The 23,897-nt window shown below is 45.4% G+C and overlaps 1 protein-coding gene across 1 annotated transcript in view; it reads left to right on the top strand.

Moving 5' to 3' along the window:
* LOC123768337 (gamma-butyrobetaine dioxygenase) overlaps positions 1 to 23,897 on the top strand; it is a 278,683-nt gene that overhangs the window by 23,200 nt on the left and 231,586 nt on the right. The window contains 1 exon segment of the mRNA XM_069306882.1: positions 3,721 to 3,865. Within this exon segment, the coding sequence (XP_069162983.1) occupies positions 3,750 to 3,865 (116 nt within the window). The 5' untranslated portion in view covers positions 3,721 to 3,749.

Genomic DNA, 23,897 nt, shown 5'->3' with positions numbered 1-23,897 from the left:
AATTTCTTTTCATTTTGATTTAATTATTTTGTGTGACATTGCTTTGAAATTGAGCTGTGTTGTGTATCATTTCGTAAGCTTAAGTATAGATGCCACACCTGTGACAGGTAAAATCATAATTTTTTTTTAAGAAACAGCGCCAAATGTTGCACGTAAGAGCAACACACGCAGTCTATATAAATATAAATGGAAATGTTCATTTGTTCATAATCGCTAATCTCCGATAGTTCTTCACCGATTGCTTTGAAATTTTCACACATCGTTTCATTCGCAACCGAGCGAGTTTTTATGTACATACTATAAAGATGTCTTGTCTGTGAAGGGAAGAAAACATATTTGTTTGAAAAACTATTTTTCATGTGTTTTTCTTGTGAGGGAAATCTTCGAAACCTCTTTACCGATTGCTTTTAAATTTTGACACAACGTTGCATTCGTATAGGCGTGTGTTTTTATATACCTACTATATACATGTCTCACCTCTGACAGGATTTTTTTTTTTTAAAAGAGCGCCATATGTTGGACGTAAGAGCAACACACGCTTTAATCTCTGAAAGTTCTTCACCAGTTGCTTTGAAATTTTGACACAACGTTCCATTCAAATATACGCATGTTTTATATACTTACTACATAGATGCCACATTTGTGACACGTAGAAACATGCTTTTTTGAAAAACAGCGCCATCTGTTGCACGTAATAGCAACACAAATACACACTATACTAAATCTGATCCCATTTCAATGTTTTTGATTGCATTGATAAATTGAATTTTCATAGATTACGATTTATTTTCATTTTGATTTAATTATTTTGTGTGACATTGCATTTGAATTGAGCTGTGCTGTTTACCATACCGTTCATTTCGTAAGTATAAGTATAGGTGCCACCTATGACAGGTAAAAAGCATTCTTTTTTAAGCATCCGAGCAGGTTTTTATATACACACAATATAGATGTCACGTCTGTGATGTGAAAAGCGTGTTTTTTGTTTAACTGTGTTTTTCATGTATTTTTCATGTGAGAGAAATCTTCAAAACCTCTTTACCGATTGCTTTGAAATTTTGACACAACGTTGCATTCAAATAGGAGCGTCTTTTTATATACCTACTTTATATATGCCTTCACCAGTGACAGGATTTTCTTTTTGTAGGGGGGGGGGGGAACAGCGCTATCTGTTGGACATAAGAGTAACACACACTGTAATCTCCGAAAGTTCTTCACCGATTGCTTTGAAATTTTGACACAACACTCCATTCGAATACGCACGTGTTTTTATATACCTATTTTATAGATGCCACCCCTGTGGCAGGTAAAAACAGGCGTTTTTGAAAAACAGCACCATCTGTTGCATATAAAAGACCAACACATGCTATACTAAATATGTTATGATTTCATTTCAATGTTTCCAATTTCATTGATAAATTGCATTTTCATAAATTTCGATTTATTTTCATTTTGATTTAATTATTTTGTGTGACATTGCGTTGGAATTGAGCTGTTTTGTTTACCATACCGTTCATTTCGTGAGTATAGTTTATTTTTTATATTTTTTCAATTTTTTGCATTTCGTTTTTTGAACTGTTTTTCTTATACTTCAATGATGGGAACAGCTGGGGCCAGATTCACGAAGCAGTTATGCAAGTACTTACAAACGTGTACCTCGTTCCTCAATCTTTGATGGCTTTGGTTACATTTATTAAACTGTTTACAAGCATGGAAACTTGCCAATCAACTGTTGTTATTGTTATAAACAGCCTCCTGGTGCTTCGGAGCTCATTAACTATTTAATAATTGTAAACAAAGCCGCCAAAGATTGAGAAAAGATGTACAGGTTCGTAAGTGTTTGTGTAACTTCTTCGTGAATCTAGACCCAGATCATTTGATGTTCCCAATTTTCGGATGGGAACATCAGATCATTTGATCATCAGACGAGGGAGTGGGGAATGGTGGGAAGGACGAGGGGACAGGAGTGAGGGATGGTGGAGGGGGTAATAATGGGGAGGACGAGGGGACGGAGGAGTGAGGAATGGTTGGGAGAACGAGGGGACTGGGGATTGGGGGAATGGTGGGGAGGACTGGAAAACAGGGGAGGGTTGCTGAGCCTCAGCAACGCGTGGCCGGGTACAGCTAGTCAATATATAAATTGGAAAAAACTCAAAAATACAAATAATCTTAAAACAACGTTTATTAAAACAAAACTATTACAAGTGTAAATAAATAGGAACACTTCCTAAGCTGAACACAACCTAAACTTAAATATTCCCTAAGAGGCAGACATGAACTATCACCTATACCAAACTCTTAAGCACTTTACCGTAAAATATTCTAAGTACAGCTACTGCTGCTCTGGCCTTCAGAGGTGAGATGGTGACCTCCCAGAGACTCGATCCACACTGACTGGCCTGTTCTCTGCTAAAGACTGAGGCTAACTAATATCAATCCGCCATGCCTCCCAGGCTCTTTAAATTACCAAGCAGGGTTTACAATGAACAAGCTAATTTAAGCTACTGGCCAACACAGACGTTTGAATTCTTATGTAAACTGACGGTAATTGTATAGGCATCTTGGCAAAAGCTATATCCCATTACAATATTGACTAGTGACCTGAATTTATACTTTATGAATTAATAATATGAAAGGTTGTGGTATGCCAGACACCTGACCCTTGACCCCCGGTAGGTCACGAGACATCGCCCGACGAACTAGTACTTTCTAACTGACGTCACTTTCTCTGTGACGGTATACGAACCCTGATCTTTACTCCACAATCATGTTAGCCTAGCATACATACTTATTCCAGATTGGTTATTACTGTAATTACTGTATTTTTTTAACTATCCATTACTCGTTGAATTAATACAAGGAAGACAGCCATCTTGGAAATCTAAACGTTTTAAATCCTTTAATCTCTGGGAAGATGACCCATCGTCGCATCTCAGGTAAAAACTCTCTTCTCTTCAACTTGTGTGAGACCACGAGGGTCTCACACAATGTCTATGATCTGAGATTTTATCATTTCTAAGAAAACAAGCTTAATGTGTTACACTCATCCAGTCACCAGTCACATCCACCCAGTCACCAGTTAGACCCACCCAGTCACCAGTCACATACACACAGTCACCAGTCACATCCACCCAGTCACCAGTTAGACCCACCCAGTCACCAGTCGCATCCACCCAGTCACCAGTTAGACCCACCCAGTCACCAGTCACATCCACCCAGTCACCAGTCACATCCACCCAGTCACCAGTTAGACCCACCCAGTCACCAGTCGCATCCACCCAGTCACCAGTTAGACCCACCCAGTCACCAGTCACATCCACAGTCACCAGTCACATCCACCCAGTCACCAGTTAGACCCACCCAGTCACCAGTCACATACACACAGTCACCAGTCACATCCATCCAGTCACCAGTTAGACCCACCCAGTCACCAGTCACATACACACAGTCACCAGTCACATCCACCCAGTCACCAGTTAGACCCACCCAGTCACCAGTCACATACACACAGTCACCAGTCACATCCACCCAGTCACCAGTTAGACCCACCCAGTCACCAGTCACATACACACAGTCACCAGTCGCATCCACCCAGTCTCCAGTTACACCCACCCAGTCACCAGTCACATCCACCCAGTATTGTTCATGTAAATTAACCTATTACATCCACGCAAATCTTTTAACAGGTGTAAAGTGTAATTGGTTGGTTAAATGTTGCAGGCAGTGAGTGAGTGAGTGAGTGAGTGTAGATGATGTTGGCGTCAAGACACTTACTGCGCCGTGTCAGCCCGTGGCTGGGCCTGAGGCTTAACTTACTGCCAGCGTCCAGGATTGTCTCCAGTAAGCTGCTGCATGCTTCCAGCACGTAAGTAAATTACAAGTTTTAATTAATGCAGTTCATTTGTTATGAGCCAGAGAGCCACACCGTGAGTGGTGATGGAAGGGTTGTAGAGGCCCGTAATTATCTCAGGAAACTGAACCCTACTACTCCTTTAGCTAAGAAAATTACAGGAGTGATTAATTATTTAGAGAAGTTGTTGAGACACATAAGCAGGTAGTGTAACCTTTCAGGCGACATGACGTTCCTACCATGGGGCAGGGAACGGTTCTGGCGTGAAGGTCAAGACGTAGCAGGTATAAGACATCAAAGGTTATTATTTAGCTTTACCGTCCTCTTGTGAAGCCTCGCTTTACAGTATGCCGTTAGACTTTGGGCACCATACTATAGAATTTATAGATTCTTCATTAAGTGTATAGAGAAGGTTGGTAAATATAATGACAATGCTGATAAATGAAAAGTTCTGTCTTAAAAATTAAACTGTTTCTAAGTGTCAGATAAATAATACATAAATTTCTTCATCAAATTATCAAGGTGATCTGTGTCATAATTAGTGGATCTCTCAAAAAGTAAACAATGTACAAATGTATGAAATAAAGCAAATAGAATGTTAGGATTTATTTTTTTATTTTTTTTTTTTGAGATATATACAAGAGTTGTTACATTCTTGTACTGCCACTAGTACGCGTAGCGTTTCGGGCAGGTCCCTGGAATACGATCCCCTGCCGCGAAGAATCGTTTTTTCATCCAAGTACACATTTTACTGTTGCGTTAAACAGAGGCTACAGTTAAGGAATTGCGCCCAGTAAATCCTCCCCGGCCAGGATACGAACCCATGACATAGCACTCGCGGAACGCCAGGCGAGTGTTTACCACTACACCACGGAGACTGAATATATATAGCTATGTCTCATGGAGTTAGCAAGGGTCTCTAATGTTGTCCTAACTCTAACTTCGCGTGTTGGTCCGTCTGAATTATGCAGTGTAGTTTAGGGCGCAATATTAAGTCATCAATTTAGTTTATGTGGGAACCGACTCGTGAGATTTATATTTATGTAATTTATATGAATTTATATAGAATTTACATTTACATTCATTTATATATTTCGATAGCAATTTGTATGATGTTTAGCGGACTGTATTTCTACAATATTCTCACAAATCGATTGTTACACACTAGGGGGGTTTATATTAAATTTATATATATGCAGTCAGTCAAACTACAGTATTAAACTATATATATTAGTAAATAAATTGAGGTGCCTTATCTTATTGTATGTAGACCTAGTCCACCAGGTATTACTAGGATGTAGACACCAAATAATCCTCGTGTGAGGCTAGCTTCCAACACCCAAGTAACTGATGTACCAAGATTAATTCTTGCTTCCTCTTCTATTATTCCCGTGAAAGGGAACTAGCTGTAAAGCCGGAATCCTAATATATGACAGCTATATCAGATGAAACACTGTATATTATATAAGATAAGGACCAAGGATTAATTACCTGAGTTGAGTCGTTGCCTCATGTCCTAACTGGAATTAATCATATCTACCTAACATTACTGGCCAATAATGATTTAAATAAGATTTCGGAAAGATACTTCCCTTGTGGTTGTTGACTGTGTGTTGATGATGGAAGAAGCACTAATTTGATCTCCATAACACTTCGTCCAAGAGAGAATTATAGGAGCTGAATTTGCTCCAGCGACTCGGTCTTTAAACAATGGCTGACCTCCCTCACCACTAACGCTCCTGGCTCTCTTTTTGTCCAGATGTCAGTATGTGGTAGAAGGGTCACATTTACTCTGTTTTGATACTGATAATTAAGTTAATTCAAATGAGATGTTTTTATGGTGTTAAAAGTCCAAAAGACTGCTGTATTAACAATAATTCCCAACAGAATAGCTGGTGAATTTATAGCACTATGTGGCAATGATATCCCGTTTTCTATTGACGGAAAATTCCACTACAAGCTACATTTTGTAAGGGATAACTTGTGTATACAACAGCAACACTATTATCTGCTTATTGTATTTAACATTAGTAAATGGTGTCAGGTTTTCCGACAATTTAAAGGGTTTAGAGAAGGATGACTAAGTTGACCTGACACATGACATGAATGTTGCTTGGAAGGTGACATGATCAGTACCTTAAGGGAAACCAAGTGCTTGGCAAATTACTTGACAAGTGCTCAATGGGTGACCGACCAAGTGGCCTGAGAAGCCTTTAGTAGGTAACCCGGTCAGTACTAAGTGGATGGCCCGACTGGTGCTTGAAAGGTGGCAAGAGATTGTTAAGTGACCTAATAAGCTCTTGGTGGGAGGCCTAACAAGTGCTAAGTGGGTGACTTGAACTGGCAGGTGCTTGGTAGGTGACTTGACAAGTGCTTTAGTCGGGTTCCTGAACCTATTGGTCTCTATTAGGAATCTGATAGAGTCTGATTACTCTATCAGGAGTCTGATTACTCCATCAGGTAAGGAGTCTGCCTTCACAACATCACTGCCTATACGTAGGCAGTCCCCTTGTTGTTCCCTTGTTTGCGTTCAACCGTGATAAATAGTTTGCCTTTATCTACGCTATCAATTCCACTGAGAATTGTATAATTGGATTGTATAATTGAAGATACAATAATTGACTTGTATCTTCATCACTTTACGCTTGTTAGTTAAACACGAACATTTGTTTGTTAGCCATTTGTTGGACCATTCCTTCAGTCTGTCCAGGTCATCCTGTATTGTCTCTTGTTGTCCTTCTTTGTCTTAATCCTTCTCATAATTTTAGCATTATCAGCAAACATTGAGAAGTATGAGTCTACATATACTCTCTGGAAGATCATTTACGTATATCAGGAACAGGATAGGTCAGAGTACAGAGCCCTGTGGGACACTGCTGGTGACATCACGCAATTCTGAGGTCAAACTCCTTACAGTAACTCTCAGCTTCCTGTTGGTTAGGCACTCCCTTATCCAGTGGAACACCTTACCAGTTACTACAGCCTGTTTCTCCAACTTATGCAACAGCCACTTATGGGGGACTTTATAAAAAACTTTCTGACACTCTCTGAAAATGCAGTCTGCCCATCCTTCTGTTTCTTGCTTAATGCTTGTTGTTTGGTCATAGAATACTATTAAACCTGCCAGACGCGATTTGTCATCCCTGAATCCATATTGGTGGTGTGTTAAAAAGTCCTTTTTTCCAGTTGTACTACAATTCTTTTTCACGATTTTCTCCGTCACCTTACATGGTATACAAATTATGGACCAGCCTGTAGTTTAGGGCCTCCTGCCCATCACGCTTGTTGTATGTTGGGATAATAATAATAATAATAATAATAATAATAATAATAATAATAATAATGATAATAATAATTTATTTGAAAGATGGTACAATAGGCTGGTGAGATTACATGAGTATTTTTCACATTCATGCAAACACCATTCCATAACACCAATACTATTGGGGATGACGTTAATTGTCTTCCAACTTTCTGGTAGGTCTCCTGTTTCCAGGGACTTGTTATACACCATAGAGAGTGGCACACTAGTGCTTCTGCCCCCCCCCTCATTTGGCATCCATGATGAGATTCCATCAGGTCCACACAGCCATAGTCACATCCAGATACCTAATAACCTCATTTCTGGTAATTTCAGTATCTTCCAAGGTTGCTTGGTATATCGCAACCCCTCTTAGTTCAGGGACTTCTCCTTGCTCTGTTGTGAAGACCTCCTGGAAACTATGAGTTCTTCACACACCTCTTTGTCATTCTCTGTGTACCCATCCTCTCCTTTTCTCAGTTTAATCACCTGTTCTTTCACTGTTGTTTTCCTCAATTTCCTACACTTTCCTCCTATTTTCCTCACTTTCCTACAACTGTTTAGTAGCTGACTTGAAGAGGATTTGTGGTGACCTTACAAGTATTTTGTATGTTAGCTGACAGGTGCGAGGATGGTGACCTGGCAAGGGCTTAGTGTGTGGATTAGGATGTAGCTTGTATGTGACCTGACAGGTACTTAATGGGTGACTCCACAATTACTTGTTTGGTGAACTTACAAGTTCTTGGCAAGTGCTTGATGATAGGCCCCGATGGTGCAGTGTTAACACACTCAACACCCGCCTAGCCACCGAGTTGGTCTAGTTCAAGTCCTGGCCAAAAAAGATTGTCTGGACGCCATTCATTAACTGTTCGCCTCTGTCCACCCATTGGTAAATGTTATTAACCGATTTAATACACTGTTGTTAAGTAATTGAGAACACTGTTGTTAACCGACTGGTGGGTCTTGCTCCTGGGAAAACCAGTGGGTAAGGCCCACTATGACGTATGGGCAGGGTGTGCCCATACTCTGTGTGCCCACGCCAGTCAGATGCCAGCTTGGTGTTTGGTATGTGCTCTGGCAGACACTTGATGGATAACCGAGCAAGTGTTTGATAGGTGACCTGACAAGTGCTTAATGTGTGATCTAACAAGGGCTTACTGGGCAACATGAGAGGTGCTTGGGAGATAACCTGATAAAAGCTTGGTGGATGAATTTAGAATGTTTGGTATATGACCTGAGAATTACTTGGTTATTGGCCAGAAGTGTTTTGTGATTGAGCCACAAGTAGTTTATAGGGGACGTGAAAGTTGTGTAGTAAGAGTCGTGACAGATGCTTCGTAGGTGTCCTGACAACTGTTTGGTAGAGGGCATAACAAGGATTAATTAGTAGGTTACATGTCAGCATCTTGACACCTGACATACGCTTGTTGGGTGACCGGGCAAGTGATTGCCAGGTGAACATATCAGTTGTTGGTAGGTGACATGACAAGTGTTTGGTTACTAACCTGATAAGTGTTTTTCCGTGATCTAACACATCTTTGGTAAAAGACTTGACGGATCCTTTATGAGATACCGAAAAAGCGACACGACAAGTACTCACCTAGTTGTTCTTGCGGGGGTTGAGCTTAGGCTCATTGGTCCCACCTCTCTACTATCAATCAACTGGTGAACAGATTCCTGAACCTACTGGTTTCTATCTACATTTGAAACTGTGTGTGGAGTCAGCCTCCACCACATCACTGCCTAATGTATTCCATTTCTTAACTACTCTGACACTAACAAAAATATTTATATGTCTCTGGCTCATTTGGGTACTCAGTTTCCACCTGTGTTTCCTTGTTCGTGTTCAGCCCATGCTAAATATTTTGTCTTTGTCCACCCTGTCAATTCCTTTGAGAATTGTGTAGGTGGTGATCATGTCTCCCTTAGCTCTTCTGTCTTCTAGTGAGGTGAGGTTTAATTTCAATAGCCTTTCCTTGTAATTCATACCTCTCAGTCCTGGGACTAGTCTGGTGGCATACCTTTGAATCTTCTTTAACTTTATCTTGAATTTAAGTAGGTAAGGACTCCAAGTTGTGTGCGAGGTGACGCTACAAGTGCTTGGTACATGATGTGACAGGTGCATGGAGTGTAACATAGCTAACAAATGCTTGGTAAGTGACCTGCCAAATAATTTATAACTGACCTGACATGTATCTAGTGGTTGACATAGAAATGTTTGGTAGGGGCCCTGACAAGTGTTTGGTAGATGACCTGATAAGTGTTTGATAGGTGCCTTGACAAGTGTTTGGTAAGTGCCCTCACAAATGTTTGGTAGGTGCCCTGTCAAGTGACAGATAATGACTGAAAGCCAGTCATGGCATGTAGTCAAGCATTCTTGAAGGCAGGCAGGCAGGTTTGCAAGATGTCAAATTCGAAGGCACGTTTCATTGCGTGAGGTTTAAATGGTCCCAAAGCCACTGTACAACCGAAAACCCTTGACCCCTGAAGGATTCGAGCCTGGTCAGTCAGGTCTGACTTTTCCTTTTTCAGGTCAGTCAGGTCTGACTGACCTGAACAAAGCTCCAAGACCCTAAGGGATAAGAGCTAGGCAGACCCAACTCCTTACATGTATTCTTTTAAACTTCATACTAAATGTATTCAACACAATGCTGACGTCGGGCCATATTACTTTAAAAACGGCCAAGAAGATATTCATTCCCAAACCAAAAATAAGACGCCCACTAACTAGGCAACAACCGGCCGATCTCCCTCCTCAACACAATAGGAAAATGTTTCGAGAAAATAATATCCAGCAAAATCAACCAATATATGGAGTATAACAACCTCTTCACTGAGAAGCAGTTCGGCTTTAGAGCTCACTGCTCAACCCAACACGCAATAAATATCATGTACGACGCGGCCTCCACAATCCCCCAACAAATAGCCCGGATTGCATCTAGAGACGTACACAAGGCCTTTGATAGCCAATGGCACGACGGCCTGGTGCATAACCTAGCGGACTTACCAGATCAAAACTGGACACTACTCAGACTGGTCAGGAACTACCTGAAAAATAGACGAGTCACTCCCTGCTTCAACGGAATGACAGCGTTATCTTTTACCCGTACGAATGGAGTGCCGCAAGAGTCGTGCCTGAGCCCGGTACTCTTCAACATCTTTGTAAATGACCTACCACAGCCGGAGTACAGAGACACCATCATCATCCAATTTGCGGACGACGTCACCCATATAATAACCTCCAACCCAGCAGCTAAGCAACCAAACACGCAACAGTCACCAGGAAAGCAAACGTTGAACTCGCCTGAACTGCGAATTAGGAAAGGAAATGGTGGATTACCACAAACCCGTATTAGATCCAAATAAGCACTATAGGTTGCAGGAGCCGGTCAGCCGAGCGGACAGCACGCTGGACTTGTGGTCCTGGGTTCGATCCCAGGCGCCGGCGAGAAACAATGGGCAGAGTTTCTTTCACCCTATGCCCTTGTTACCTAGCAATAAAATAGGTACCTGGGTGTTAGTCAGCTGTCACGGGCTGCTTCCTGGGGGGTGGAGGCCTGGTCGAGGACCGGGCCGCGGGGACACTAAAAGCCCCGAAATCATCTCAAGATAACCTCAGGGTTGTATGGCATACACAATAGAAAATGAAGGCAGAGTGCGTATCAGGGGAGACCCCATAGCCATTTCCAATGCCAACACACTGCTCAGGTACAACTTCAGTGGACTACTCAACTCCACCCAGTACTGCTCCGAGAAGACAGTGACAACCAAAGGATCCCTGGCGAAGCGCTTCTGCTTCCGACAAGCCCCATCCCATGTCAAGCTTCACTTGTCCAGGATGATCATAAGACCCTGCCTAGAGTACCCTTATAGCCCCCTCCCCCCTGAATCTCACTACCAAAGCCAATACGCTAAAAATACAAGAAGTTCAAAAGAAAGCACCCCGCTTTGCGGGAAACCTGTCCCTGGCAGGCAGAGTGAGGACCAACCAAATTGATGGAACATTCAAAATGATGGCAATGAACATCAGACTCAGCTGCCTGGCAAGACAGCAGCTGTATCGTATGCAGCAGCTGTATGTTCCGAGCAGAAAAGATCTAGAAGTAGCCAGCGACTATGAGATCCAGGAGCCACCACACAGAACCAGAAGAATCACTGGTCACTTCCAGTGATTCTTCTGGTTTTGATCAGCAGAAGAATCACACCTTCTGAATGATCTAGAACCTGTTCACTTCCAGCAAAATGTGATCAGGTTCATACTCGACGATAACTTCCCGAAACCACAAATCCTGAACGTATTGCCAGAAGACCCAGAAGAGTGGGTCCTCCCGGACATAATCTACACAAAAATATATAAAAAAAAATATAAACGATATCAACTAAACAAAACAAAAACTTCTTTCCCACAAGTAGTGTGGCTAGACTAAAATTGTTAAGGATAGCCTCCTGTAGTTATTGCCATCGGCTCAATATTACCCAGGCACCAGCTTAGACACTCACACTAACCAGCCTAACCAACGAACTGACATAACCATAGCACACACACCCAACACACAAAAACTAAACAAATGATCCATCCCTCATGCCAACCCATGATGGACAGACAACCGAACTTCCCATCCTCCTAGTTCTCAAACCCCATCATCTTCCATAATTACAAATCCTCACCATCCTTCCCCAATCTTCTCCAAGCCCTTTGGACATCGAAGTGAAGTGTCGGGCGCTGGGTGCATGTAGGTCTCACAATTTCCAGCACTTGACAGTCGCTGACTGAGTGGTTGCAGCATAGGACTGCTGGGGGCATGGGTAACCCTGGCTGACTGGGTTCGAATCCTCCAGGGGTCAAGAGTTTTCTGATGTACATTGGCTTTGGAACCATTCAAGCTCTACGCACACTTGATGATCATGCGGCCCCAGCATGTAGAAATATCTGTGCCCAATAATGCCAGGATTGCCGTCGGGTGATTTTCTATACCCCTAACATAACTGACTAAAGTTGTGATTTACTTGAGACCAGGTGTTCCTAATATGGAGAATGGGGAGTTTACACCACTAGCCTTGCTAGGGTTTGTAACAGGGTGTAATGGGGGCCGTGCAAACCCAGGATCACTACACACCGGGCGCCGCCCTTTCGTCATTACGGTCGGGGCGTGCAGCTCCCGCGACCGTTGTGCCGGGGTATTGAATTCATATTCCGATTAATTCAGTACTCAGAAACAGCAAGGGGTCAGCTTTCACCCCACACATTGTCATGACAAATTCATGACAAGGTATAGTATAAAAGAGAATTGCATTAAACACAGTGAATAAAATGGTAATGACATTTACTGAAAAAATATATACACACAATTTATTGGCAACTTTAGTCTCATCTAATATCGATAATAAATCAGCCGCTCTTGGCTTTACTTAATCCAAAGTTTTACATTAAAATGGAGCATCCACTAATGTGTCACCACCACTTGCAATTGTGCAACATCTTGACAAATAATTCTCTGAGACTCTTGATCAAGTTACTTCTACTTTAAATAACTTCACAGAATATAAATCAGCTGCCACAAGGCTTCAGTGCAAACTTGAATATAGTATGACACAACAATTAAGAAAGAAGCACATAGTGTCTTGGTTATCTTGAGGGTTATCCTGAGATGATTTCGGGGCTTAGTGTCCCCTGCGGCCCGGTCCTCGACCAGGCCTCCTTTTTGTTACACATCCTCAGGAAGCAGCCCGTACCCGCTGTCTAACTCCCAGGTACCTATTTACTGCTAGGTAAACAGATGCATCAGGGTGAAAGAAACTCTGTCCATTTGTTCCCGCCTCCACCGGGAATAAAACCCAGAACCTCAGGATAATATGAAGCGCTGTCCACTCAGCTATCATCTCCTAGTAATGTTAGTAAAGCTAACTATACAAATAATTTATAATATTGATAATAATATAAGTAAATCCTACTTGTTCCCTAGAATATGACTAGCAAATGGGAATGGAGTGGGAAATTTTACTTATCTAGCTGATTCTTTATCAGCTAGATCTCGGAACTTGTCCTTGGTCCTTGCCCACACCTAGATGTCGCCACAGCTGTTGTCCTTGAAGGCGTTACGTCCCACTGGTTGTCCTCTGCTCTTCCATGCACCCTACCAAAATCACTGTCATAGTATGCTAACTCGGTGGGTAAAACACTGATTCCCCACCCAACCTACCTAGCAGTGGAGCTCTTACAGGCACCCTCAGTTGTGCTCCAAGGTCTCCCGAAGTCCTATCATAGCACTCAGCTGTGCAGGACTGGTTACTTTTTACGCCAACACCTGATGATGATTGACGAAGATTTAGCCACATAAGAGGTGGCACGGGCATGAATAGCCAGTAAGTGGTAGATGTTTGGAGTTTATGTGATCTTTGGTCGCGAAAGGATATTGTCGGAAATTCCGACACTAGACACCGCACTCAAATACTAACATTGCTAGCACCCAATATAACCAGCAAACTTGGTTATACTGGTAACATTAGTTAGTCATCAAAAGATTACTGAAAAACAGGAAATCAGTGATGTCATCAGCACATATTTAAGCATCACATATCTTTAATCTACCAGTCTAGACATTAGAATTAATAAAAAATTATTCTCAATGACTGGGTTTAATATAATTATCAATAAACCTAGAGTCTACCTCCCTAAGTCAATGAGACAAAAATGGGACCATATTTGTCGGGACGCCGTGAGCGGCAGGAAAAAGGCGAGATAGATTGTAAACAAAACAAGCTTCCTGCAAGGTTTACCAAAACGCGGCACAGCAAAGGTCTCAAAATAGATCGCCCAACAGTAATCCAGCCCCAGCAACCTTATCATCAATAACAGGAAGAGCTGAGTATCCGACTAAGCCCCCATGTCATTTATTAATAAGTGGTCACTGCTAACTATTAGATAGGGTAGTTGGTTAGATCAACAAAACAACGGTGAGCCTAGTTTTACTAATAACACAAGCTTCATTATTTTCAGTCACATGTATTGACCGTAATAAATTTTATACAATTGTTACGGTGTAGATATTCGGCGGGTTGCCTGTAACGAATTGAAGATATCACAGAGACCTGTTAACACCTGCCAGATATTGTACATACGCTTACTTGCTCAAACTAAGACGACAAGGCCGCCATTAACAGGTCCAGGAAGCTTCATGATGGAGGCCCAGTTCTCACACTAACAATTTTACAGATAAGACATAACAGTTATAATTAACCCATTTTTTTGCTGTAGTACTAACCCACATCAATTTGTAGACTATTAATATACATTATTTGTGGTATAGGCTGTATGCATAACCTCCCCAACTTGTGTACAGGTAAACACCTAGCAGGATTAACTTAAAAAACCAGTCCACTTTGAAGTAATCTAAATAAATTAATGCAAATTCAAGAAATCAAGAAATCAAGAATAAAAACAATTAAATTCCTGCAAGGAAATATTCCACAGATACACTGTGTGCTGAGCACACATTTAACCGTCAGTCCTTACTATGTGGCTGCTATCACGGAGGAGGATGCTGCTTGACAGTACTTATGAGGGTGTCCAGCTGCTGGGCCAACACACTCTCGCATAGCTGTCAAATAGTGACTCCACATAATAATTAGCTACACTACTCAGAAACACTACAATCACTGTCACTACTTGATAACCGATGTTTTACACTTCCTCTCTTACTTCCTAATAGTCACTCAGCTCACAAGGTAAACTGCACTATCAACTGACCCTTAGTGAAAATTGTTACTGGCCATCTCGCCTTGCTGACTTTCAGTGCATAATATCATCGGCAGAGCTCACGCAGGCTCTTGGTGCAAAATGTCAATGGTCACCAACTTACCGACTTCTCCAATGAGCCGGGACTTTCTCATCGACGTAGAGAATGACCCCTGCACCATACACTGCTTCCTTACTCCTGTAGATTAAGTCTTCGGTCACTTTGCTAGGCTGTGAAGCTACCCTCAATAGGTCCTCCCGCATAAGTTGCAACTGCACAGCCGCTTGCGACGTGATTACCTTTTAAAAAGACCACCGGTCACTCCCCATGCACATTAAAGATCTATTGCTTCCTTCTTCGAGCTCATTTTCAGTGTACGTTCGCGTATTCTGTGAATATCTTGTAACGCCCTCGCAGCATCTTCGTGTATTGTCTAATGTGCTTGTGTCCAGATCGGACTGCATTTAGGTGAGCAGCCCCACTTCGAGCGAGAAGAAGCCCAGATGAGAAGTCGGCAATTCACCTTTTGCAGATGCGTCGTGGCATAGGTCCATTCTTTCTCTCCTCTCTTTACTTTTCTTCCATTTCTGACACTGCCGAGCCAGTTGTGGAATATCGTGGTCGTGCGAGGTCATCATAACTGTGGATTGCAACCTTCCTGGACCCGATGTTTGCTCATGGTGGTCAAGTTTTTTTTTTTTTTTTTTTTTTTTTTTTTTTTTTTTTTTTTTTTTTTTTTTTTTTTTTTTATAAAAGAATACACAATGTACAAAACAGACACCCGCCGAACAAACAAGTTATGAACATACACAGGACAATATAACAAAGGAAGTAAACACGGATACACTAAACATACCCAACAAAAACCAAGAAAGAAAACACAGGACACAAGGCACAAAAAAAGAGAGAACCCAGAAACGGGGACAGTATGTACCACAAAAAACAGAACATGACATAAATAGCACACAATAGAAATAACATAAAACATAGACACATCCACACAACCTTAAGTACAGAAATACAAAAGGAGAACGCACATACAAGCCCAGCCCAACAACCCAAACACAGGTGCATAAAAGTACAGAACAACAGGCCTCCGAAACCCCTAAGAGACAAAATTACAAAACTACATTAAACAAAAAACATGGAAATACATACATTGAAAGTCAAACAGAAATAACTGAGTACATTTCTCTTTTCTTACTCCGTTTCCTCATGCATAATTAAAAAGACATAATACAAAGGCAGAACACAAAACACAAATCAAGAAAGAACAGATAAATAATACATAAATAGCACAAGGCAAAGTACATGGCACATAAAAAGAGAAATAACAATCAGTAATGGCAAAAAAACACTCATAACACAGGAACAGTAGTACATGAAAAGGGGGGGGGGGGAGGACAAAACATAACCCGGGCACCCCAACCCCCACACAGAAAATCACAAAAGACAGAAGAGGCACGCTCCAAAGACAGAGGAGCACATAAGCATACATACCATAAAGAACAAAAATGCACAAAACATAAAACCCATACAAGGCAAACAAAAAGGCCCACGCAGGAGCCAGGGAAAACATAAAAACCACACCCACACACAAGCACACCCAAACGAAACACACACCCACAGGAGCAACCACAACAGAACAAAACAACCACACACACACACACACACACACCCCGCCCAACCCCCGCCGAGGAGGCCCATCGGAGGACCGGGGACCGAAAACAAACCGGAACAAGACCCACCCAACCAACCCACAGCCAACATCCACGAGCCCAACCCACGACCAATCACTCAAAAGCTGCCCCACGAACATACGCACCAGTAAACCAACCACAAAAATCATCCGGAAAAGCACGCTGCAGCCACCACCAGGTGAACCGTAAGCGCCCTCTCAAAAACCCCAAAACCCTATCAACCCCATAACCCTCCCTCCGGCCAACCCACACACAATACACATAGTCAGCGACAAGAAGACAGAGCGTATTACGCACCCGTCGAGAGCCCCGCGGAAAAGACAAAAACAAAAACGGCAAAAAACCACCCCGACATCCCGGCCCACAAACCACGGCCAACACAGCACGAAACCAAGCAAGCAAACCACTCAGCCTCTCACAAAAATAGAAAACATGTAACTGAGTTTCAGGCAAACCACAGTGGACACATGCGTCAGAGGCACGCAAACCCAGCATGCACAACCGGTCATTTGTCGCCAACGACAAATGCAACATGCGAAACAACAACTCCCGCTGCTGCGGCGCCAAAAACCGCGCCCCTAACGCCGCCCACACCTCCCCCCAATCCCAACACGGGAATAAAGACTCCACCCGCGGCTGAACACGACAAAATAGAACTCCATAAATCGCCTTCACTGAGAGAGACATATAACCCGGACAACGACAGACAGCCCGAAGAATGTCTACCGCCCAGGAGTAAACAGGAGGGGTACAAAAGGCCACCTCCCGACAAACACCGCAATCCACCAAAAAACTAAACCGGACCGAACAATAAAAAATACACAAAGGATTTAGCCCCCCACCCAACGCTAAACCCTGACGCAACGAGACCCAGAACAGCGCCCGAGCCCTGGTAAACACATCAGGAATACCAACCCCACCTTCCCGCACCGCTAACACCAACGTCGAGCGACGAACCGGGTGGTAACGACCACACCACACGTACCTATAAACCTGACGTTCCAACCCCAGAGCCAGCCGGCGATCTAGGGGGAAACACCGAGCCACGAACCAGACACGTGACAGAACTTTACAAGTAACAAGCAACGCCCGCTGATAAATTGTTAACGGGCGCGCAGCCAACAACCCAACCGCAACACCAACACTACGAGAAACCGCACCCCAATTAAATTCCAAAGATCTCTCGTAAGAAGCGAACCAGGTGATCCCCAGAACTCGCAGAGAGGAGACCACCGGAAACCAAGACCCCTCCCACACAAGGCGAGAGGACCACCCACCGATACCCATAAGACCAGATTTGGCACGATTGACCTGGGCCCCAGTGGCCAACTCAAACCTCTCAACCACGACCTGGACAGCCCGAACAGAACCAGCAGAGGCCACGAACAGGATGGTATCATCCGCATAACCGCAGATGGGTAACCGAAGATCAGAAGGCAGCCGGGGGGGACGGATCAACGCACAAGCCTTGACCGCCCGAAAAAAAGGCTCCTGAAAGAGCACATAAAGGAGCATGGAAAGCGGACAACCCTGCCTCACCGAACGGCGGACAGGGAAAGGAGCACTCAAGAACCCATTGATGCAAACCCGACTGCAACACTGAGCGTACAACATACGCACCCAACGAACAAACAAAGGCGGAAAACCAAGCCTCTCTAACACACGAAAAACAAAACCTAACGAAACACGGTCAACAGCCTTAGACCAATCCAGGCAAAGCATCGCTGCAGACAAGCGAGAGCCCGACACGTACAGAAGCACATCCCGAAATAACGCATTGCACTGCAGTAACGAGCGACCTGGAACACCACAAAACTGTTCCACGGAAACCACAGACGCAACCACACGGCGACACCGACCAGCTAAAATCTTGGACAGGATCTTATAGTCCACATTCAACAAAGTAATGGGTCTCCAGTTCGAGAAGAACCGCAAATCGCCCGGCTTCGGGAGCAGCCGCACAATCCCAACGCACTGAGATACAGGCAGAACGCACCCCCGGAGGCAAGTCCGGACCACCTCCAAAAGAACATCACCCAACACATCCCAAAAGGCAACATAAAACTCGACAGGAAGACCATCCGAGCCCGGCACCTTCCCGGAACGAAACGACCTCACCGCACCGAAAAGCTCCCCCAACGAAACATCTTCCTCCAAACCAACACAATCAGCAGCAGACAACCCCGGAGCACAACCACCCAAAAAACCTTTCGCAATCGCGTCGTCCCCTACCACCTCCCCATAGAGCGCAACTAACTCTTGCCGCACATAATGCAACACACCACCGGTGTCCGAAACAACAGACCCATCCGGCCTTTGCAGAGCCGTAAAAAGAACACCGTCCCGCGCAGCCTTCACCTTCCCTAAAAGATAAGGAGAGAGCCGTTCCCCGTCAACACGTTCACTCACACGAGCACGCACACGAACACCCTCGGCCCACTCATTCAGCAAACCACAAATACGCTCCTTACACTCCGCAATCTCCCCAAAACAGTCAATCCCAGCATTGTACCGCACATACAACCGCGAAAGCCTCGCCTGGAACAACCGCAGCAACCCAAACCTACCAGCAGCCTCACGTTTGGCAGCCACCCGAAAAAACAACCGACATTGCTCCTTACACCACTCCCACCAATCTAAAACAGAAGGAAAATCACACCGCCGGGCGAGAACCCCGACCCACCAAACCCGAAACTGCCCACAAACCCTTGGAGAACGCAACAACCCACAATTCAGCTTCCACCACCCCGCGCCGACCCGTACCTGACTGGGCACACCAACCCGGACCACCACGAGACTATGGTCCGAGAAAGCAACCGGGACAGTGTGGAAAGCAAACACAGAACACCCCCCGCCAGTAACATACACGCGATCAATCCGCGAACGCGCCCCATGCGCAGCAAAAGTAAAGGACAACTCGCCCCCATAGAGCACAGCAGCATCCTTGAAACCGCAAGAACGCACCACCTCCAGCAGCGCACCCGAGACATTCTGCGGGCGGGCGCTACTACAGTCCCGCGCACTCGTCACACAGTTAAAATCACCACCAAAAACCATACTCCGCGTATCATGACGCAGGAAAGGGAGAAGCCCCACCCGAAAAAACTCCTCCCGTTCCCGACGGCGAGCCACCCCCGAGGGGGCGTACACCGTCAGGAACGGAAGAACGACCCCCAAAAACTCAACCCTCACAAACAAAACCCGCCCATCTTCATCCATCTCCGTGTGAAGCACGGAGAAGGAAGCCCTCCTAGAAAACAACATAAGCGTCCCCCCGAAGGACGTCCTCGGCGGGTTGAGCACAACATGAAAATGTGCACTTAAACACTGCAGCACAGACACCTCACGAACATTATGCTCCTAAGCCACATCCACACGCTGCTCCTGCAGAACATCCAACAGGCCCAACTGGACCCCAAGATCATTCAAACCACGAACATTCAAAGACGCACAGACAACAGAGGGCGCCATCGGGAGAACCTCAGGACACCCCGAACCCAACGCGTCCCCCAGGGGACACAACCGCACCCACAGCGGGAGCCACATCCACACCACCAGGCTCAACCCCCTGCCGCACCCTGGAAGACGACCGGCCAGGAACCGCCTTCAAAATCACAGGAGATACACCATGCGAAGAGGGCGCCCCAGGCGTCGAGGACACCATCCACAGTTTTTCCCCTTCCTCCGCCGCCCCGAGCCCGACACCACGCTCAATGCCCCGCTCATCCCCAGATCCCGCTTCCGAAGGGGGAGGAGGAACCACTGGAGAAGCGGAGGGAGGAGCACCAGCCAAAGGCACACCACCCGAAGCCTCGATCCTCTTCCCAGGGGGGCCCCTGCTGCGCGACCGATCCCTCGGAGCGCGCTTTCGTCGAGGAACAGAAGAGCCCAATGCAACCACAGGAGGCACAGCACAAGCGACAGCAGGCGGCTGCGCCACGGCACCAGCATCAGGAACACCTCTAGGCTGGCCGTCAGGAGACACAGTATCAACACCGCCCCTGGCCTCGGGAAGCACACTGGCCACTGCACACGGGTCGCCCTCCGGCACTACACCACACACGTCGGATTCCAAGGAGACACTCGGGTCGCGATGTACCTCCGCCACCACCAGCATAGGCGCACCCGAAGCAGGAGCCGCGAGAGCATCAGAGTCAACAGACAGAGCAGAGGACCCAGCAGCAGACGGAGAGGTAGGGACAGCTGGGGACGACGCCTCCAGAGGCACACCCACAGAGCCCGGGCCCGCTGGGGGCGCCCCAGCCTCCGGCAGAAGTGGAAAATCATCCGCATGGAAAACCGATGGGTCCTCCGGGCGAGGGGCACGGCAAGCTGCAGCGAAATGGCCTACCTCACCACACCGGAAACAGGAGCGAGTCTGCCCCTGGTAGAACACACGCACATAAAACCCACACACAGCCACCCGAGAGGGAATAGCCCCAGAGAGCCGCATGCGCAAAGTACGGGCACCCATACGGAGCCCCTTCAGGCGCCCACTAAGCAGATAGGCATGACGCTGCCCCACCACCTCACCATACCGACGGAACGCGGCGGACAGCTCCTCCTCAGGAAACTGCACCGGCGCACCATGAACGCTCACATACGTCAGGGGGCCCCACGGATCGGAGACCTCCACCGTCACAGCAGAACCTGGAAGTACATGCGTCCGTGTACCCCATCGACGCACAAACAGCTGATACACCTGCGCCGAGGAGAATGTCACCGCCACCCGGGTAGGGGAAAGTTTCTCAACACCGTAGAGATCTTGGTACTCAACACGCATGACGTCCATAAGGGCAACCTCCACCAAGGGCCAGTCAATGGGGGCCGAGAAATCAAGCCGGGCGGTGTCGACCCGGCGAACACGGCCACCACTAGTCGACGCCATGACACCCGCCAGGCCCCGGCCAATGGCCGCACCACACCGTCAACAAGACGACCACCATGCAAATTCAAGAAATCAAGAAATCAAGAATAAAAACAATTAAATTCCTGCAAGGAAATATTCCACAGATACACTGTGTGCTGAGCACACATTTAACCGTCAGTCCTTACTATGTGGCTGCTATCACGGAGGAGAATGCTGCTTGACAGTACTTATGAGGGTGTCCAGCTGCTGGGCCAACACACTCTCGCATAGCTGTCAAATAGTGACTCCACATAATAATTAGCTACACTACTCAGAAACACTACAATCACTGTCACTACTTGATAACCGATGTTTTACACTTCCTCTCTTACTTCCTAATAGTCACTCAGCTCACAAGGTAAACTGCACTATCAACTGACCCTTAGTGAAAATTGTTACTGGCCATCTCGCCTTGCTGACTTTCAGTGCATAATATCATCGGCAGAGCTCACGCAGGCTCTTGGTGCAAAATGTCAATGGTCACCAACTTACCGACTTCTCCAATGAGCCGGGACTTTCTCATCGACGTAGAGAATGACCCCTGCACCATACACTGCTTCCTTACTCCTGTGGATTAAGTCTTCGGTCACTTTGCTAGGCTGTGAAGCTACCCTCAATAGGTCCTCCCGCATAAGTTGCAACTGCACAGCCGCTTGCGACGTGATTACCTTTTAAAAAGACCACCGGTCACTCCCCATGCACATTAAAGATCTATTGCTTCCTTCTTCGAGCTCATTTTCAGTGTACGTTCGCGTATTCTGTGAATATCTTGTAACGCCCTCGCAGCATCTTCGTGTATTGTCTAATGTGCTTGTGTCCAGATCGGACTGCATTTAGGTGAGCAGCCCCACTTCGAGCGAGAAGAAGCCCAGATGAGAAGTCGGCAATTCACCTTTTGCAGATGCGTCGTGGCATAGGTCCATTCTTTCTCTCCTCTCTTTACTTTTCTTCCATTTCTGACACTGCCGAGCCAGTTGTGGAATATCGTGGTCGTGCGAGGTCATCATAACTGTGGATTGCAACCTTCCTGGACCCGATGTTTGCTCATGGTGGTCAAGTCCTACACACTCACTCCCACTGAGTTCACGGACCATGCAGTGAATGGCTACAAAACACGGGACCGTTGATGGGCAGTTCATAATTATGGCGAACTGTCTGCGGGTAATTTACACTGGCACTCCATCCAATCACACTTCCACCTACTATGTTCAACTCTTCTATACTGTCACCTACATTGGACCCTCTCGTTTTTTTAAGTCTTCCACCACCAAGCACCTAATATACTTTCCCACAGAAGAGACAGCTCGGTCATTGCTGCACTCTCTAACCATGATTCCCTCATAAACGACATCAGCACCCAAAACAACATCACTATCAACTATATCTTTCATTTTCCTGATACTAATAACATCAAGATCTTATGCTCTTGTCCAACTGAAGTTCATAACCTCCTCCGGATAGGCATCAATATTCTATATACCAGCTACAGTCCCTTTTTCCTCAAGCAAGCTGAATACCTACCCTTGATTCAATGTTTTATATGTTATAAATATGATCATTCATCCCGTTAATGTACAGCCTCGACCAAATTTGATCTCAATGCACTGCCTCTGGTCACTTCTTGACTGATTGTCCCTCACCTGACTCACCTAAACGCACTAACTGTAATGAATTGCACAATGCTGCTAATAAACACTGCTCTTATAGGAAAGTAGCCTTGACAAAACTTCGCACTAACCAGCATAATATTCATCTTCCTCTAGCACTACTTCCAATGGACTCCAGCCTTCCCACAGCCAGTAGACTCCTAATACCTCTGTCATACTCCCAAGCTGCCCAGTTTCCTCCGTTCATGCCTCATTCTTACCCCCATCCGGGGTATCCTTACCCAACACCACCTCCTAATCAACCACCCAATTCCCTTTGCATAATCAACAGAATGACATCATGACTGCTAGAATGATTGCTTGTATCTTCTCAGCCATGATCCATGCAAAATGTAACATCAAATCTTATAAAAGCTTGGCTAGGGTGAGCTTCGGCCTCACACGCCGAAGCTGTGGAGCTCCTGCGGCCTCCGAACCGGTCCACGGTTCGAGTCTCCTAGAGACCAGGTGAATGGAAGCAAAGCTTATGCTGACAACCTTCCAATATATCTCAAGCACCATTTATCCCTGTCATAAATGTTCCCCCTTCCCTTTTAAGCCCCATCCCTGATCATCCTCCATATCAACATCTTTATCCTTCGTACTATCCTCCATATCATCCGTCCTATCCTTCCTCTCCACATCATCACCCATCTCCATTTCATCCTTCTCCACTTTTCCCCACCTCTCCCCAAGATGCAGTCCCCTGGTGGATCTACATCAGTCTCCCCCTGATCCTACTCGGCTACAGAAAA

Source organism: Procambarus clarkii, chromosome 59, assembly GCF_040958095.1.
Source record: "Procambarus clarkii isolate CNS0578487 chromosome 59, FALCON_Pclarkii_2.0, whole genome shotgun sequence".
NCBI lineage: Eukaryota > Metazoa > Arthropoda > Malacostraca > Decapoda > Cambaridae > Procambarus > Procambarus clarkii.
This window is presented reverse-complemented; position numbering and strand designations above follow the sequence as displayed.